This window comes from Magallana gigas, chromosome 1 (genome assembly GCF_963853765.1).
Source record: "Magallana gigas chromosome 1, xbMagGiga1.1, whole genome shotgun sequence".
Lineage (NCBI taxonomy): Eukaryota > Metazoa > Mollusca > Bivalvia > Ostreida > Ostreidae > Magallana > Magallana gigas.
In genome coordinates, this window is record NC_088853.1 from 69,094,261 (window position 1) to 69,114,802 (window position 20,542).

General features: G+C 32.5%; 1 protein-coding gene across 8 annotated transcripts in view; it reads right to left on the reverse strand.

Annotated features, from left to right (window-relative positions):
* Positions 1–10,108: 10,108 nt before the first annotated feature.
* The window catches only part of LOC117680547 (uncharacterized), a 31,541-nt gene continuing 21,107 nt past the window's right edge, over positions 10,109–20,542 (reverse strand). For 5 of the 8 annotated variants that reach the window (XM_066076596.1, XM_066076612.1, XM_066076609.1 and 2 more), the window contains one exon: positions 19,161–19,623. In XM_066076596.1, the coding sequence (XP_065932668.1) occupies positions 19,427–19,623 (197 nt within the window). In that variant the 3' untranslated portion in view covers positions 19,161–19,426. Of the gene's footprint in view, positions 12,432–14,481; positions 14,572–15,674; positions 15,729–15,860; positions 15,915–16,028; positions 17,581–17,731; positions 17,783–19,159; positions 19,624–20,542 lie in introns of those variants that run through there. The other 3 variants (XM_066076600.1, XM_066076583.1, XM_066076607.1) reach the window with 3 other exon arrangements.

The window sequence follows — 20,542 nt, forward strand, 5'->3', positions numbered from 1 at the left end:
GTTAAAAAATAAGCAAAGTCGTCATTTAACAGGAAGTTGACGTCTGATTGGTACAAAAATATAACCCACGATATGGCATGCCTATACAAATACTGTGTAAACATTTCAAGCATCTGCGATAAACAGTTGCTGAGAATTCTTTGACGAGAATTTGTTTGAAAATGTTGGTTAAAAAATAAGCAAAGTCGTCATTTAACAGGAAGTTGGCGTCCAAAATTGGTACAAAAATATATCCCACGATTTGACATGCCTTAACAAACACTGTGTTAAAATTTCAAGCATCTGCGATAAATAGTTGCTGAGATAAATGCGACAGAAATTTGTGTTACGGACGGACAGACAGACGGACGGACGGACAGACAGACAGACAGACGGACGGACGGACAGACAGACACACAAGGGTAAAACAGTATACCCCCTCTCCTTCGGAGCGGGGGTATAATTACATCTTCACAACCTCAACAAAAATTCAACTCTCCGTCCAACAAGATGATGAATTTGTGTTAATGATTATTGTTAGTAATATCAACATTAAAATAAAATAAAAAAATCAAGCACACTAGGTATTTTATGAAATGTTGAACGATGTAAATTTATATTACTATATAAATGCGTCGGATAAACATCTGGTTATTACGACACTATATCACATCGCTATTAAAATTATCAATAATGCAACATGCTTAAACCTAAAATCCACTTGTTATAACTACTGAAATAGAAATAGATCAATACCGTAACCATTTAACGTTAGATATGTCCAGTGTCACGGTAGGTGTCAGCACGATAAAGGACCCTCACTTCTCTTGTAAGCCGCGGTGTGAAGAAATGGTTTACAATGAAAACAGAACGTTCTCCTTGGGTACTCTGCTTCTTTTTTAGATAGGTGTTAATACTCAGTATCATTTGATGGATGTTGAACAACTGAAATCTAAACTGTGTTTAAACATCTGCTATATGTAAGTTGTTAATGTCTATGAAATGTACAAGGAATTTCTTACTATTACATGTAAATTAGTATTATTAAAGTCCACCATTTATCATGAAATAAGCTATTTCTACAAAACATTTCTGCACGGATATCTTTGAAAGTGCAATTTTACCTAGAGATAATAGTGTGTTAGAATCTTAACAAATAAATATGCAACGAATAATAGGCCCAGTGTCTCAGTAGGTGTTGGCACGATAAAGGACATGCACTGCTCTTGTGAGAACCTTGGTGTGAATCAGTAAAGGTATGATACTGAATACAAACCGTTTGTTCTTAAATTAAAAGCTTCTTTAGGACGAAAGACTTCTTTATGACCAACCCGCGAATATTCAGTATGAGTTGATGGATGTTAAGATCTGCTTTTTGTAAGCAGCCACTCATTTTCTAAAGGTAGTTTTCTTATTCTGTCTCCTACATGTAAGGTTAATTATATAAACATATTTTGCACGTCTCTAATACAACGAATGCGATTTAGGAACTTCAATAATTATCTACCTTTATTAATAACAAAATATAAAAGAAGAAATAAATATTATTAGGGCCCCGCAAGGATTTGCTGGTCCCCTATTGTAATCAATCTGTCCGTCCTTCTGTCTGTCCGTCTGTCACTCTTCCGTCCACATTTTCTGTTTTTTTTTCTAATAACTTTTTTTTTATGGTTGCCCAATCAAGTTCGAATTTGGTATAGTAGTTCAGTAGACAGAAATACATATTTTGATGCTAAGTGTGGTTCTCTATGTCTTTTGGTTTGGAGCTGGGGTGGTGGAGTAGATTCCTTAACTATGCATAAGAATGAATGGGCAAAGAGAGATAATTTCTGAGATTGTTACCATTGTATACTTGGAAGGCTGTGCAATATTTGTCCTTTGGGGTTAATTAACCTTCAACAGGAAGAAACTCCTAAGCTTTATCTTTATCTGTCACATTAAGATTAATTACTGCACTGCCTGTGTCTGCAAATGAACTTTGTTTTAAAGTTAAGGTCAATTTTGAATGATGTGTAGTATTGTGTACATTATTTGAAATATGGATTTAAAATATATTAATATTCATACTTTATTTTGGTTAAAATACCGTACACAATGATTTATGATAATTTTATTGAATTCTAAAATCATTATATATATTAAGATATCCTTTTTCACTATTTTATTTTTTAATTATTTAATTTATTTTTTTCTGTCTTAATGCTGTTAATTTTAACAGGTAATCAGATAATAACTCCATTCTGTCATTTCTGAAAAAAAAAATCTTATTGTAAATTTAGAAGAAAAGGATGAGAGAGCAGAACAATTAATCCACTGGGATTAATTATCTTGCCTGCTGCAGAAAATTTAGAGGCTTATCTCTATCTATCATATGAAGATTAATGAACACCTTTGTCTGCAACTGATGTTTGTTTTGAAGTAGAGGTCAACCCTGGGTGATACAATGTATTTGCATTCACTAAAGGTTTGCATTTTATAAAAAAAACCTGTTTAAATCTTTTTTAAATACATGTTGTTTTTTTTTTGTTTTTTTTGTTTTTTTTTTAAGACATGAGGTTATCCCTCTTTTATGCAGATACAAGGTTACTATTTAGAATTTTTGGACATTCAGGAATTATCTTGAAATTTTTAAAATACAGTTGTTACTTATAACTTTCATTTTTTTTTAAATATGTAATCAAATTAAACTCTCATTCCATGACCTGCACCCTTATATTTTTACCCCTCAGATTAACACTTTAATTGTTGGATGAAAATCATATCCAACTACAAATCATGAGATCCTATATATTGCAGTTCTTTACATCTTATGCCGGGCATATATTTTTCATCATTGTTAATATAAAGAGGATGGAATTCAAAGTTTTTTTTTCACTTCTCTACATTAATTGTCATAGCGGGGCCCTTCCTGGCTGGTCAGTTTTTAGTTTTTGATGTTTACTGCAAATTCATTTAATGTCAACAGTGCCGTGAGCGATTACTTTCTACTCATCAATACAATAGACAGACTACAGTAAAACAGAATGTCTGAAATACCAATCATCTTATGTGGGTTTTTTTTGTTTTGTTTTTGTTTTGTTTTTTTTCTTTTTAAGCTAAACAAGCAAATTAAACACAAAATGGTACTGTAGTAATCTAATTTTACTGCAAACCATTCAAATGTTTTACAACGTTTGAAAAATACAACAACCACAATACTGGGTACCCTCTTGTATAGAAATATCATGGAGTGGAATTTGAGTTACTGTTAGCTATTCATAAATGTACCTTTCCCTTTGTACAAACAATAATTCACTCCAGTTATAATTGCTTAATTATTTTTTCAATAACTCTTACACCTCACCTTTGATTTAAGTGGCTCACTCACATTGAAGTTTTACTCTATGGCATATGTCGCTTGTGCTTAACTGCTAATTTCTATTGTTTTCAATTATTATATATTGTGTTATACACCAATGTCGAAAGAGATGAATTAGGTTTTGAATTGTTCGGGTGTAGTTTTTGGATTCATAGAAATCACCCATACCGACCTAAAGTTCAAATAAAGTGCTTTTTTATCATCTAGAGCATTTAAGTGTTATTGTCACCAGGATATATAGAGACACCTTAATTTTCCCAGTGATATATACGAAATCATAAGTTGTCTTTAATACCATATGTTTGTTAAACTTTGTTTGTCTAGCTACATTATTATGTACGTCCATCAATAATTGATTAACATTTTATGCAGGTCCTTCTAATGTCATCACTAAGTATTTCCTTGGTTTCTCGGTGTACATCTCCAATACAACAGACAGACTACAGGGAACACTGTGTTACAAGGACGACAACTTTACACTGGACACAATACCTGCTGTCTTCACCACCACCTGCCCTGTACATGGACAGTACGTCATCTACTACAACGAGAGACTAACAGTAGTTACCTATCCTGAGAACTACTCTGATAGTGTCTTCAGTGACCTCTGTGAAGTGGAGGTGTACGGTGGGTGTACTGTTATACCGCCTTCAAATTATGTTCAGAATTAGTTAAGGTACATGACGGGTTATATCAATTAAAATTAACAGACTGATGACATATGGTCCTTTGTTTGTCGGTGAAAGTCTCAGTGTTTGTATTTTTCCTCGCACGATAAGAATCTAATTGCAATTTAAAAACAAAACGCTAAAAAAGCTGTGGATTAAAGTAACCAAAGACCGTCTTATGTAACTGTCCATTTTAAACCCACACGGTTGTACATTGAAATCTGATATAAACCATGCATGCATTTAAAAAAAAATTGCTTTATCGCATGGTGCATATTTGTATACCATATTTTTACCCTTAAGTATCTTATTCATATCAAAGGTTGTCCTGTTACCGGATGTTACGGGTCAAACAGTGCCCTCCCCTGTCCAGACGTTAACTGTCAGTACTGTCACATAGAGACGGGCACCTGTCAGGGCTGTAAACCTGGATATAAAGGTTACCGATGTGAACTAGGTAAAACTGTCTATGTGCAACTCTAAGGAAAACAAAATTTGATTAACATTGTACGGCTAGAGTTTTTACATTTAAAATCTTTGCAATTAACAGTGCGACGTATGCAAACAAAAATCCTTCAGTAATATTTATACGCAATTTCAAACTGTAAAATTATCTAGGATATTTTGTGTTTAATTCTGCAAAAAGTTATGTGTAGAAATTAATTAATGTTAACATTCAGTTTATATTTTTCACTGTGCTTGTATAGAAAACATTAAATGCTCAAAAACACACGATAAAACTTACCATTAGGTATAAGCTGAATTCACGTCATAACACGTTTTGAATACTAGATAAATTATGAATAGATTTAAGAGGGTCGATGGTCGTGGCCATTTTTAGACTATTTTAATCTCCTTCAGAAGAAAAGCTATATATAAAAGAATTAAGGAAAATCACACATTTAAATGATAAAATGTATGGATTTTTTATTAAGAAAAATGAAGTTTACAGCTGAACAAATCATATTTAAAATTTTTAGGTAGAGCTGATGGTTAATGTTTTGACCATTAGGCACTTCGGTAGCAGATAGTTTGGTTTTGTTTCTATTTTCGCACTAGTTTTTAGAGCTCGCTATTCTTGCCAGCACTTCGCGCCGGGGTCATGCACTTGCTATAGATTGATAGGAAAGTTAACACATTGACTACTAAGAAAGAATGAATATCCAGTTACATGTACGTGATTTTTTAACACATTTAATGAATGAACGCTTAAAAAACTAGTGTAACGTTTAATTATATTGAAAATAATTGTTTAAAACACTCTGAAATCCAAGTTTCTTTTTATTAGTTTACATTAGTTAAAATCTGAAGTATTAATGGCATTGTTTTAAAATATCCAACTTAGTTCTTTAGTAGTTTAAAGGTACAAATGCTAAAAATATTTTCACAATAGTCAGCCTAAATGTTTGGTCTTTTCCGGAATATGAAGGATGCCACTGTGCAGAAAAAAGTAACCTGCTAACACACGGGCTTTGTACACATGTTTTGTAATATTTGCTCCATGTATATTAGATGCCCTCGGGCTGATATTGGATTCTCGGGTCAATATGGGATGTGATACAGATGTTGCCATGTATTATGCTCTAAATATCAGAGTATTAACTCATAGTTTGACTGTTGATTTCCGAATACGTGTAAATATTTAAACTAAATTGTTTTATAGCTTGCGACGAAGGATTTTCTGGAACCAAATGCAAAGAAAAATGTGGACACTGCCGCGTTGTTAGCCATTGTTCCAATATCAATGGAACATGTTTGACTGGATGTGATGTTGGTTTTCTAGGGGACTTCTGTAAAACTCGTGAGTAGTTACTCATGTAAAATATTTTGATTGAAAATAGATTTATAATACAAAGAACATCTAAACTTTAAGAGAATGAACATTATTTGTACCATGTGACAGAGGGTTGTATGGTTCTGAATGCGGTGAAACATGTGGACACTGTCGTGACCTAAACCAGTGTTCCAATATCGATGGAACATGTTTGACTGGATGTGATGCTGGTTATCAAGGGGACTTGTGTAAAACTCGTAAGTGTTTTGTTTCATTTGCTCAGTGTTAATAAACATAAGTTTGTTTTTGAGAATATCTTTCTAAATCATAAAAGAATTCGAAAATTAATAGCTAATCAGCGAAGAATGTTGTTATAGAAAACATTTTATGGACCATTAAATTTTATTTATTTCTTCATAATATCCATATATAAATTAAAAAAAAATAGGTTACCGCTGCATCTCGTTCTCAATAAACCTTCGTAACTTTTGCACAGAAAACGCTATGTTGCATCAAAGAAAAACAAAACACGAGATTCTAGCAGCACTTTTCAAGCTGAGCATTAATCACACTATTAGGACATGTATAATTTGAAGTTAAATATATACGGAGTAGTGTTGTCCTAGTCGGATAGTTATATCGTAAACGACGACAGAGGAAAGTCTGGCCGAGAAATAAAGCAAAATTACATACTTTTAACTAAACGATTAATAAAATTCACATTTCTTCCAATATTCATTTGTTCCATTTCCAATAAATTACACTAAGACACTTTATTAGAATTTTTAAATTACTTATATTTTGAAACTGTTCATAAAGTTTTCTGACATATACAAGACATTCAACTTTTCAGTTATGACGTCCGTTTATGTAATAAAATTTAATTTGTGAAAAAAATTGTATGCGATTTGTGAAAAAGAATTGCATGTAACTCATATTCCATATGCTTCCTTTAAACCCCAGCATAGATAAATAGATACTAGATAGATACTAGATAGATAGATAGAAAGATATATAGATATATATTATATTATACATTTTGCAAGCTTGTCCCGTTGGATATTTTGGACAAGACTGTTCTAAGACATGTATCAACAGTTACACGTGTGATGTCTGTGACAATGTCAGTGGTTCATGGGATTATGGCTGCCGTCCTGGCTTGAAAAGATACTTCTGTGAATTTTTTTTTTTTTCACAAACATGCTTTTTTAATTTAGCAATTATTTTTTTAAACCATAAAAGTAATGCCGTTATCAAACTATCATTTCAATTCAATTAATAAAGTTTCAATTCAGCGCAAAATATTATTGAATGAAAAAAACTCCATTAATAACAAGTAATAATGAAATCATATATGTTTTCAATACTTAACACATTTATCAATAACAGAAGAAATTCCCAATTTTTTTTTTTTTTTTTTTTACATTAATCTGTTGGTATAAAAAGGTACTAAGGCTGTTTTTGTTTATTACATCATATGCCGTGATTTGTTTACATCGTTCCTCTGTGTGGTTTGATGTAGGTAGTCTCATGCAGCCTTATACGTTAATATTCAGTATATACAGAACTTTTTAATTTTGTAAAGGTCTGAATGACCTAAATTTATTTTTAATTTATACATTTGCGCAAAACTGGATGCTATCGAGTATATCGAGTTTGTGTAGGAGTTACCAAGTACGCATAAACCAGCCTGGGACAATACCACCAGTGTATCATGAGTAAATAATTTTGTAAATAATGCATATTATCATAAAATACAATACGTTAATATTCAGTGTATACCAGAATGTTCACAATTTCTTGTCTACAAAAATCTGAATGACCTCGATTAGTTTTCAATTTAATACATTTGCGCAAACCTACACGTTATTGAGTTATGTATAGTGTTTCAAAGTATATATAAAGCAGCCGGGGATAATACACCCAGTGTATCGTGGGTAAGTGTTAATGAATTGTTTTTGATTATATGTTTTTCTGCTTCTTCAACTGTTTAATAGTTGATCATTTCCTAAGTTTATGAATAATTTATGTTTTTGTAAGCAACTTAGTGATGGTGTCTCTCATAAAATGAATATAAATACACCCTACGCTTTTTAACTTTGAACTTCGCAGTATATATTAAAAGTGTTATACCTTCTTAACATTTATTTATTTATTGTTTATTTAGTTATGATATTACATTTTGATTTATTAGTCCTTAATTAAAAAAATACACCTTTGTTACACGAATGACGCCCCAATTGGTCAATAAATAAATGCTATGATCATAATTCTATACTAAATGTTATTCAACTGAATATATTTAGGACCATACAGACGATTTCTTCATAGTTTCCTGGAATACGCTGTGGTGGATTGAAATCAAGTCATTAGATTGCTTTGATTTATATAGACGGTTTCATGCCTCAATATTTCATTTTTTTAAAAAACTGTTGGGAGTTTAAGTTAGACGACTGATTAATATCAAACTTATTTATTTAAAAAGAAAGTGAGGATATCTGTTGATTAATGGAATATAGTATATGTTGTTTAACTTAAACGGTTTAAAAACAATTAAAACTTTAAATATTTTTTTTTTTTGGCGTTGATGGTGTTGTTTACTTTTTTTTTGGTTAATGATTAATTTTTTTTTTGTTAGGGGGTTGCTTTTTATTCCAGCATTTTTTGATCATCAAATTAATATAAAAAAAGTAATTGCACGGCCTAAATTTAACTTTATTCAACTTGCTTTACGACAACAAACGATGTAAGTATGACTTATCCAATCACCTACTTCTGCATTACTTGTATGGATTGTTAGTATACCTTGTTGTCGACGAGCGTAATGTAGAACATTTATTTCTTCTCTCAACCTTCAATTGAAAATAACATTTTTTTTATTAGATGTAGGTGATATTAACTATTTGTTATTTAAGAAATGTTTATTATTTTTTATGATGCATACATCAATATACACAAAACTTAAATACACAAGATTTGTCTTTATTAATTTAAAGTGTTCAAAGTTTTTGCTAAGCAGTGATGATGTTAATATATTTTTATATATTGTGAGTACTTAAAGTATAAAGCTTAGGAACAAGACCAACTGGTGTGGATCAATTTTTATAAATTATGTCTTTTCGGATGTCAATTCCGAAGAAAAAATTAAAATTGAGTTTATATAGCATCATGTTTTATCTGACAATTTCAATTATTTAGAGTACGTGCAAATTGTTGTAAAATAAAAGATATTATTCTGACTTCGTCCTTAAAAAATAAGAAATAAATAAATAAACAAATGAAAATTAAAGAAAACAATCTCATTCTATATTATATTGTTTATTACAAACCGTCAATAAAAATGCGCAAAAACTCTTTCCATAATAAGTTTTGACTCTATTATTTCGGAAATCAAAAATATTTAGAGAGAATTAAACACCTAAAATATAATTGTAGTAGATAGTGTTACTAAATGTCTCCATTGCCCCCTAAAATGTATCTTACCATGTGTAAGAACATGAAAACTTAATTGTAGTACAAATTAACTTTATCAACATATTGTTTTGTTTTAAATATATATATATATATATATATATATATATATATATATATATATATATATATATATATATATATACCTGCTTTCACCAATAGGCGGACATGGCTAAAAAACCATACTTAGGCAGACATATATAGTTTTTTTTAAATCTCAATATTATTCATTGTCCATCTCAACAAGCTATTAAAACACAAAAGTATGTTCATTGGTAGACTGTTGTTAAGATATATTGCATCCAAAGAGATATACATTTTAAGAGGTCTGCCTAATTTTTCAAAACCATGTAGTAGACTTTAAGCTGACATTATATAAATACAATATAAGGTAGACATATATTAATATTTGAAATGCCTATCAGGCAGACAATAATATAAATAGTAGTAATTTTAGTAAATTAATATACATTCAATAGTGTTAATTAAAATGCAAAAGCAATTGCATTCTACAAACATTATTTTTTGGTAACCTAACTCCTACCTTAATTGTATAGTATTTATTTTAAAGCAATGTCGTATTCATCTCTTAACACATTTTTAAGTGTATATTGTGCGGTTGTGCCAGCAAATCTGTTTAAAAATTTATATTTTATATAGTCATAGGTAAAAAATTTATTCAAATCTAAATTAACTGATTAATATTAGAATCATTAAAACTTGATGAAGAAGTCACAACATCATTACTATTTTTTAAAGGAAATAACTTTATAATTTTTAACTTAAAATAATAATTTTATTTAAATTGTACACTGGTACATGTAATAACAAACCTCTTATGAATGACAAGAAAAGCGATTCCAAGTTTTAATATTTTTAATATTAAAACACCGATGATCAGAAATATATATATAACAGATGAGAACATTAAAAATGAACTAGTATTACAAATGAAACTAACATGATATCTCATTTTAATTTGTTCTGGACATGAAAATTACTGCATGATATTGTATTTTGATTTGATATGCACTTATGTTGTAAACAGATCAACACAGTTACCGAAACAACTGAAGCAATGATATAAGTACATGTATCATAATTATACACATATTGATAACATGCTCAATAACTAAAATAAATCTAATTCATTATTACCTCCATTATTGTATAAAATATAAGAATTATTTTTTTAATTAAATGTATTAAAATTTTAAAGATACAGCTTAAACTCTAACGGACTACAGAGTTTAAAAAAAACAAACACTTTGTACGGTTGTACTAATCCATTTTAATAGTTTAGTAAGTTTAAATTAATTTTAGGAGTCACTATATTCTAATTAACAGTAAATACTTAACTACATGTATTTCATGTAAACATGAAAACATTTATATTAACTCAACTATGCATATTCATAAACATTAGTTCTAATCGTTGGTATATGAATAAATTAAACCCAGGTACATGCACAACATTCTCATAATAATTAATAGATGTTTAACACCACAGTAGTTTTTCCTTAAAAGATTATGTCAACAAAAAAACCAATGCACTCCACGGGCCTGGTTTTTTACTTCTTTGCCTCAAAACAACTATGTAATATTTCTGAAACACAATCAAGGAAGTGTGTTTAATTTTTGTTTCCTATAGTTAAATTAATTTAAAAACAATATGTAATACAAAGACATAATGCAACTTCTAGATCTCTACATTGTATATGATAATCAAGCAAACTTTATTAATTGCCATCAGTTGTGCAAAAAATTGAAATGGGATTTGATGGGGAATAATTTGCTTGTAAAATCTATGTGAAGAAACATTTAAACATCAAACATGTAGCTATCTTCAATGTTTGTTAGAATAACAGGCAGAATTTAAATTTGGTTTGAAAAGTGACCAAGATAATTTCCAAACAAGAGGTCCATAGGCCACATCGCTCACTTGAGCAACGACATCAATGATGAAATCAGCTTTATACGGCCATTTAGAAAATATCTGAACAATGTAGGAAAATAGATTTTTAAAACACATTTTATTGTGCTATACATTGAGCTTCTTTCGAAAGTTGATGATTTTATCATCAATTAACTACATGTTGAGCATTTCATTTCTCCAGAAGATCAAGAAGAACAGTTCATAACATCAAACTTTGAACACATTGTGTAGCTCAGGGGCCACAGTTGAGAACAACTGAGAATCATAAAGGTCAAGATGATTGGTTATAAGCAATACCATATGAATAACAAATAACAAATACAAATAACATTTGAGTTTTGGAGAATCAGAATTATTTCCTAGGTAATTATACCACCCCCCCCCCCCCTATTGTGACCTAATTATACCCTCAAGATCATAATCATGATTTGAACATGATGAAATTTGCACTACCTGATAATTCTTCAACATAAGTCACAACATGGCTTTTGAGAAGAAAAAAATTTAAAAGAAAAAGATTTTTAAAGATTTTTTCTCGATATAATCTTATGTAAAAATTTGACCCCCCCCCCCATCTTGACCCCTCCCTAACCTTGAGCATCCTGATTTAATCAAAATTCAACACAAATTACAGCTTGTCTGACCTTTTGGTTTTTGAGAAAAAGGTTTTGGAAGAGTTGTCTTTATATATTACTTATATAAATACTTATATATTATCCCATTGTGGCTCAACCCTACCCCCTTGGAACATGATTTAAACAAACTTGAATCTACATGACTGAGGATGCTTCGACACAAGTTTCAGCTTTTCCAACCAAATGGTTTTCGAGAAGATTTGTTTAAAATATGATATGTAAAATAAAAATCATTTCCCTTTTAAATGGGACTTAGTCCTTCATTTGACCATATTTGAAAGCCATTTAAAGGTTTCTTTGTGCAAAGTTTGGTTGAAATTAGCCCAGTGGTTCTAGAGAAGAAGTTGAAAATGTGAAAGTTGACAGACGTCATACAAAAAGTGATCTGAAAAGCTCACATGAGCTTCAGCTCAGGTTAGCTAAAAAGGAGTAAACAAAGGTATTTGATTGAAAGTTTTGTTATAAAAAATCTAAAAAGAAAGTTTTTTTAATCGATTGGAATGATTCTTTTTTCTTTTGTTCTGCTCATTCATAATTTTTGTTCTGAGTTGCAGAACTGTGCAAGCAAGGGATGTCGATCTGCTTAAGTACTCCTCCAGACATGTTTTACCTGAAAGAACACATAACTTTATGAAATTTAAAGTGCATTGCGTCATATAAGAATACTAGTATATCTACATGTAATATTTAATTCTATAATATATGTAAAGTGTGTGTAATGTAAAACAAGAGGCCCACGGACCACATCGCTCACCTGAGCAACAATTGCCTTAACTCTGATCAAATTAGCAGTTCAGTATCATAATATCTTGACAACTAAGTACAGTAGATATTGCAAAAAAAAATTCAAAGTCTGCTAAGTTTTATCCACATCTTTTTTTTTGGTAAATACCAAGCCCCTTTTGTTGTTGTACCTGTAAGAAGATTTTCTCTATTCCTATATACCCCCCCCCCTATTTCGTGGCCCCACTTTTCTCTAGGGAATCATGGTTTCATCAAACTTAAATCTGCATAGCCTGTGCTTTCAAACAAAGTACTGAGTTTTGGACCAAAAACTTTCCCAGAATATTTTTAAAGATTTTTTCTAAATATTCCTATGTAAGAATTCAAACTGCCATCGCGGCCCTGCCCTACCGCTAGGGACTGTGATTTTGCAAACTTGAATTTACACTACCCGAGGATGCCTCTACACCAGTTTAAGCTTTTCTGGCCAAATAGTCTTTAAAAAGAAGATTTTTAAAGATTTTTTCTATATATTCCTATGTAAAAATTCACCCCCATTGTGCCCTCACCCTACCCCTGGACTATTTAAACAAACTTAAATCTATACGATCTGGGGATACTTCCACTCAAATTTGGGCTTTCCTGGCCTAATAGTTTTTGAAAAGAAGATTTTTAAAGATTTTCTCTATATATAAAAAATGATCCCCCATCGTGGCCCCGCCCTACCCCTAGGTACAATGTACCATGATTTGAACAAACTTGATTCTACATGTACATTATCTGAGGATGGTTACACGCCAATTTGAGCTTTCCTGGCCTAATAGTTTTTAAAAGATTTTTTAAAAAGATTTTCTCTATATATTCCTGTATAAAAATTTATCCCCCAATTGTGGCCCCACCATACCCCCGAGGACCATGATTTGAACAAACTTAAAGCTACACTATCTGAGGATGCTTCTGCTCAAATTTGAGCTTTCCTGGACTGATAGTTTTTGAGAATAAGATTTTCTCTATATAATCGTATGTAAAAATCTATCCCCCCATTGTGGCCCCACCATACCACTAGGGACCATGATTTGAATAACTTGAATCTACACTACCTGAGGATGCTTCCATTTTAATTTGAATTTTTCTGGCTTAATAGTTTTTGAGAAGAAGATTTTCTAAAGATTTTCTCTATATATTCCGATGTAAAACTTCATCCCCCTATTGTGACCCCGCCCTACCCCCGGGGACCATGATTTCTACAAACTTGAATCTACACTACCTGAGGATGCTTCCATTTTAATTTGAGCTTTTCTGGCCTAATAGTTTTTGAGAAGAAGATTTTTAAAGATTTCCTCTATATATTCCTATGTAAAAATTGATCCCCCTATTGTGGCCCCACCCTACCCCTGAGGACCATGATTTGAACAAACTTGAATGTATATTACCTGAGGATGCCTCCACACAAGTTTAAGCTTTTCTGGCCGAATAGTTTTTGAGAAGAAGATTTTTGAAAAATACCAACAAATGTTCAATAATTCTCAATTATCTCCCCTTTAAATAGGCGTGGCCCTTCATTTGAACAAACTTGAATCCCCTTCACATAGTAATGCTTTGTGCCAAATTTGGTTGAAATCTGCCCAGTGGTTCGGGAGAAGAAGAAAAAAATGTGGAAAGTTTACAACGACAACGCCGCCAACGACAACAACAACGCCGACGACAGACAACGGACAAATTTTGATCAGAAAAGCTAACTTGAGCTTTCAGCTCAGGTGAGCTAAAAACCATAAGTTACTGTCACTATGCAAAGTTTCCTGTTTGCATAACTGTATGCATATTACATGCTCAAATAAAGGTCTCAACTGAACGTTGTAGATAACATAAACTTACAGAAAAATTGCTTTTGTCAAAGAATTTTTTCACTGAAGCATGGAAAGAAAAAAAATACGAACTTGGTAGACTGTTTCCCTTTTCGGTGTTTACCCACTCCTTAAAATCTGTTATTACAGCTTTCGTGTTCGCTTCTGTCCAGCGAAATGAGTCTGAAAAGATAAATTCAAATGCTGGATAGTCTTTGGAAATAGAAATTTTAAAAAAAAGTGTATTAAAAACTCAAAGCTTTTTCTTTGTTTTTACTTTAATAGTAATGATTGATATGCACAAGTTATACATAAAACTCATAAAAAAAATTTGTACAGAGTTTAATTTTGATGAGACTTGCAGAATATTAGATCAGCATATTGGTTTATTTGTAGAAATAAAGGATATTACAAGCATATTAAATCTAGACCAGAAAATATGCACAAACATGTAATCATTTGTTGTATCAAGTAATGCAACTGCTGGATCCTCAACTTGGAGCTTACAAGCAGAGCTGCCAAACTACGGCGCTAATGCTTTTTATCCACATGGCCAGGTTGTCTCATGAGCCAGGTACCCAATTTAACCCCTGGGTAGAGAGAGTGCACTAGTAGAGTTAAGTAACTTGCCCAAGGTTACAATGTTACAGTAATAGCGACAGACCGGACTCAAACCCGGAGCTAACGTGTCCAAATCAGTCGAAGCTATCAAATACGCCAACACCTCTTTATAATGTATCATATGATATTGTTGTATGAAATATGATATTATATCGTATAATACAATATGATACGATACAGCATAGTATTATTTTGTTTGATACAAGGTATAAGGGAACCTGCTCCAAAAACTTTAACTATCTCGAAAAACATTAACCTCATTTGGCATCCAAAACTTTTGCATTCAAGCCTGTCCAGTGCATGAGTATCATTTGATGCACCATTCATACAAGTTTAGTGAAATTAAAACAAGTAATAACAAGGATATAGTAATCAAAGGGCACCTGCTCCAAAACCTTTAACCTGCTCCAAAAACCTCCTCCACCATCTGAAATTCATGGCCCAAATTTAGAATACAAGTCTTATGTCCGTAAGTATGTCAAGATGCACAATCAATAATAATTAAAATACGGGACCTGCAACAATAACTTAAACCAGATCCGAACGCCGAAGCAAAAAAAAAACTGGGGGTATAGCATAAGCTCCCCCAGACTTCATCTCTGTGAGCTACGAAAGAGGTTCTCTCTGGTAGTGGGATTCATGCAAAGTGTATATTACAGACTAACCTTTTCTTTGCTTCTTTCCTTCACTAACAATTTCTGCACTTTGTGTTCTAGTATCTGTTAAGTTTAAAATCAAGAGAATTAGTATCAATATATTTCTTAACATGCAAAGTCACATATTGTTTACCAATTTTAAAATTAACAAATAATAAGCATGTAAAATATTTTTAAAATCCTGACTATTCTTACCTTTTGTCTTTGTCTTCTTCTCATGGCTTTCTGGAGCCGCTACTGGTAAGCCATCTGAGAAAGAAAAGCAATTCCATTTACATTTATCGAAATTGATATACCTAACATAGTAATGCTACTTAAAAGTAAGATGCAAAAAACTGACTTTCGTATGAAGTATGTTTTTACCTTCTAGCGAGCTCAAAAACTTCCCCATATGCAAGACCTCGGTCACTCCTGGAGGACACTGATAGTTGTCCTTATTTATTGCCTCATTATGACCTAGATGGTCATAAAATATTTTTCTGTCATTTTCCGACATATCTAGGGTAGCATAAACTGTTGACACTCTGTGCCTATTTTTTGTTGCTGTGACTGAGGATATGCCAACTGCTTCACACACAGTGAATACTGCATGCCATCCAGAGCAATGTGAACTCGAACTTTTTGTTGCAAACAAAAAATTATTAGTCTCTGCAATCCCAAACTTCTGCCTGTGTGATATTAGCAGTTCAATTGGCCCTACCAAATCATTCGGAATCAGAACTGGAACACACTTTCTCCCTTTCCCAGCCATGTATGCTAGTTTATATTGGCCAATGAGGTACTTTTCTGCATCATCTTTAACACTTTCAACTGCTTCCTGAGGTATCCAGGTTGAATTTATGGCATCATACCATTCCTCAAGCAGTAGCCTTGAACCCTCTTCTCCTCGTCTGGCATTATATAGAGTTAATCGGGCGACTACTAATGAACGAAGCCATGTGTACCGATTAAGTGAAAAGTTTTCCACGGTGTCATCTATTTCTTGAATGAGAAATTGTTTCAATTTCCTCATTTCATCTTCAAGTGGAAGGCTCTTGGGGAGTCTTGCCTTCTTTAAAGAGTTCTTCTCTGTGTGATATCTGGCTTTACCAACAATATCAGGAAGGTTGAAATTGTACGCTTTTCTGAACCTCTCCAATTCCTTAACTTTGGAGTCAAGCTGTGTTTCTGAGTAATATCCCAAAAGAATCTTTATGCTTCTTTGGAAAATGCTGTTTAAGTTCATTTTCAAACCATACTTCTCTCCTTCTTCTCCTGTGCATAAAGTTGAGAAAGCTTCCTTTAGAGTTGACAGATGGTTTCTTTCATACATTTCTTCAAACGGAAGCTCCTCGTCTGCAATAGACTTGAAACAAAAGAACAGTCTGCTGAGTTCTCTCATTTCCATCATGACTTCTCTTCTCACCTCTGTAGTTTTACTCGATTCTGATCGTCTAGCAAGATAATGTTTATATCCAATTGTTTGAACAATCTTGGACTCTCTTATGAAGTTTCCAATAGAACCATCTCGAAATTTATTCAGGATATTCAAAACAAACTCTTCACTATAGTGAAGGTCGAGAGGCCTTAGTGTTTTAGTTTTAACTGGCTGAGCTTGACTGCTACAAGTTTCTTTGTGTTTGTAAAACGTTCTGTTGGAAAAAAACTTTTTACATGCCAAGCACATCCGAAGCTCATCCGGCGTTTTTGGTTTCCTCTCCCTCATCAATTTGGTATCATTATCGTCCAAATGATGCATGTTGTATTTGTATATTCCTTCATGACGTTTTTCTTCAAACCATTTGTTTTGCTCTTCAACTGGTTTTTTAAGGATGGCTGCAACTTCCTCATGTGTTTTTTTGTGACTTGTTATATGCCTTTTCAACTTTCCTCCTTCAATTATTTTACTGCAAAACACACACATTCGACCTGGTCTCTGAAAGAATAGAATAGATATGATTAATGCAAGCAAACTTAAAGATGAATATCTCTCTAAATTTTATAAAAGATCCTTCACTGTAATAATATTTGTTAATCTAATGGTCTTTTTCTTCATAAAATTGTTACATCAACATTCTACTACATACTTCCTTTTTCGGTTTAGCTCGGGTACTTTTTAACGCTGAATCTTCAAATCTCTAAAACAAAGAAAATTTATAAATCTATAACTTTTAACTTTAAGCACTGATTTTTTACAACTAATTCAAAAATATTCATGCTATACATAAAGATTAGGATAACAAAAGTGATTTTAAAGTTGAAATTAATCTACATGTATATGACTTTAAATTAAAATATTTTTAAAGATTTTTTCTAAATATTCCTATGTAAGAATTCAAACTGCCATCGCGGCCCTGCCCTACCGCTAGGGACTGTGATTTTGCAAACTTGAATTTACACTACCCGAGGATGCCTCTACACCAGTTTAAGCTTTTCTGGCCAAATAGTCTTTAAAAAGAAGATTTTTAAAGATTTTTTCTATATATTCCTATGTAAAAATTCACCCCCATTGTGCCCTCACCCTACCCCTGGACTATTTAAACAAACTTAAATCTATACGATCTGGGGATACTTCCACTCAAATTTGGGCTTTCCTGGCCTAATAGTTTTTGAAAAGAAGATTTTTAAAGATTTTCTCTATATATAAAAAATGATCCCCCATCGTGGCCCCGCCCTACCCCTAGGTACAATGTACCATGATTTGAACAAACTTGATTCTACATGTACATTATCTGAGGATGGTTACACGCCAATTTGAGCTTTCCTGGCCTAATAGTTTTTAAAAGATTTTTTAAAAAGATTTTCTCTATATATTCCTGTATAAAAATTTATCCCCCAATTGTGGCCCCACCATACCCCCGAGGACCATGATTTGAACAAACTTAAAGCTACACTATCTGAGGATGCTTCTGCTCAAATTTGAGCTTTCCTGGACTGATAGTTTTTGAGAATAAGATTTTCTCTATATAATCGTATGTAAAAATCTATCCCCCCATTGTGGCCCCACCATACCACTAGGGACCATGATTTGAATAACTTGAATCTACACTACCTGAGGATGCTTCCATTTTAATTTGAATTTTTCTGGCTTAATAGTTTTTGAGAAGAAGATTTTCTAAAGATTTTCTCTATATATTCCGATGTAAAACTTCATCCCCCTATTGTGACCCCGCCCTACCCCCGGGGACCATGATTTCTACAAACTTGAATCTACACTACCTGAGGATGCTTCCATTTTAATTTGAGCTTTTCTGGCCTAATAGTTTTTGAGAAGAAGATTTTTAAAGATTTCCTCTATATATTCCTATGTAAAAATTGATCCCCCTATTGTGGCCCCACCCTACCCCTGAGGACCATGATTTGAACAAACTTGAATGTATATTACCTGAGGATGCCTCCACACAAGTTTAAGCTTTTCTGGCCGAATAGTTTTTGAGAAGAAGATTTTTGAAAAATACCAACAAATGTTCAATAATTCTCAATTATCTCCCCTTTAAATAGGCGTGGCCCTTCATTTGAACAAACTTGAATCCCCTTCACATAGTAATGCTTTGTGCCAAATTTGGTTGAAATCTGCCCAGTGGTTCGGGAGAAGAAGAAAAAAATGTGGAAAGTTTACAACGACAACGCCGCCAACGACAACAACAACGCCGACGACAGACAACGGACAAATTTTGATCAGAAAAGCTAACTTGAGCTTTCAGCTCAGGTGAGCTAAAAACCATAAGTTACTGTCACTATGCAAAGTTTCCTGTTTGCATAACTGTATGCATATTACATGCTCAAATAAAGGTCTCAACTGAACGTTGTAGATAACATAAACTTACAGAAAAATTGCTTTTGTCAAAGAATTTTTTCACTGAAGCATGGAAAGAAAAAAAATACGAACTTGGTAGACTGTTTCCCTTTTCGGTGTTTACCCACTCCTTAAAATCTGTTATTACAGCTTTCGTGTTCGCTTCTGTCCAGCGAAATGAGTCTGAAAAGATAAATTCAAATGCTGGATAGTCTTTGGAAATAGAAATTTTAAAAAAAAGTGTATTAAAAACTCAAAGCTTTTTCTTTGTTTTTACTTTAATAGTAATGATTGATATGCACAAGTTATACATAAAACTCATAAAAAAAATTTGTACAGAGTTTAATTTTGATGAGACTTGCAGAATATTAGATCAGCATATTGGTTTATTTGTAGAAATAAAGGATATTACAAGCATATTAAATCTAGACCAGAAAATATGCACAAACATGTAATCATTTGTTGTATCAAGTAATGCAACTGCTGGATCCTCAACTTGGAGCTTACAAGCAGAGCTGCCAAACTACGGCGCTAATGCTTTTTATCCACATGGCCAGGTTGTCTCATGAGCCAGGTACCCAATTTAACCCCTGGGTAGAGAGAGTGCACTAGTAGAGTTAAGTAACTTGCCCAAGGTTACAATGTTACAGTAATAGCGACAGACCGGACTCAAACCCGGAGCTAACGTGTCCAAATCAGTCGAAGCTATCAAATACGCCAACACCTCTTTATAATGTATCATATGATATTGTTGTATGAAATATGATATTATATCGTATAATACAATATGATACGATACAGCATAGTATTATTTTGTTTGATACAAGGTATAAGGGAACCTGCTCCAAAAACTTTAACTATCTCGAAAAACATTAACCTCATTTGGCATCCAAAACTTTTGCATTCAAGCCTGTCCAGTGCATGAGTATCATTTGATGCACCATTCATACAAGTTTAGTGAAATTAAAACAAGTAATAACAAGGATATAGTAATCAAAGGGCACCTGCTCCAAAACCTTTAACCTGCTCCAAAAACCTCCTCCACCATCTGAAATTCATGGCCCAAATTTAGAATACAAGTCTTATGTCCGTAAGTATGTCA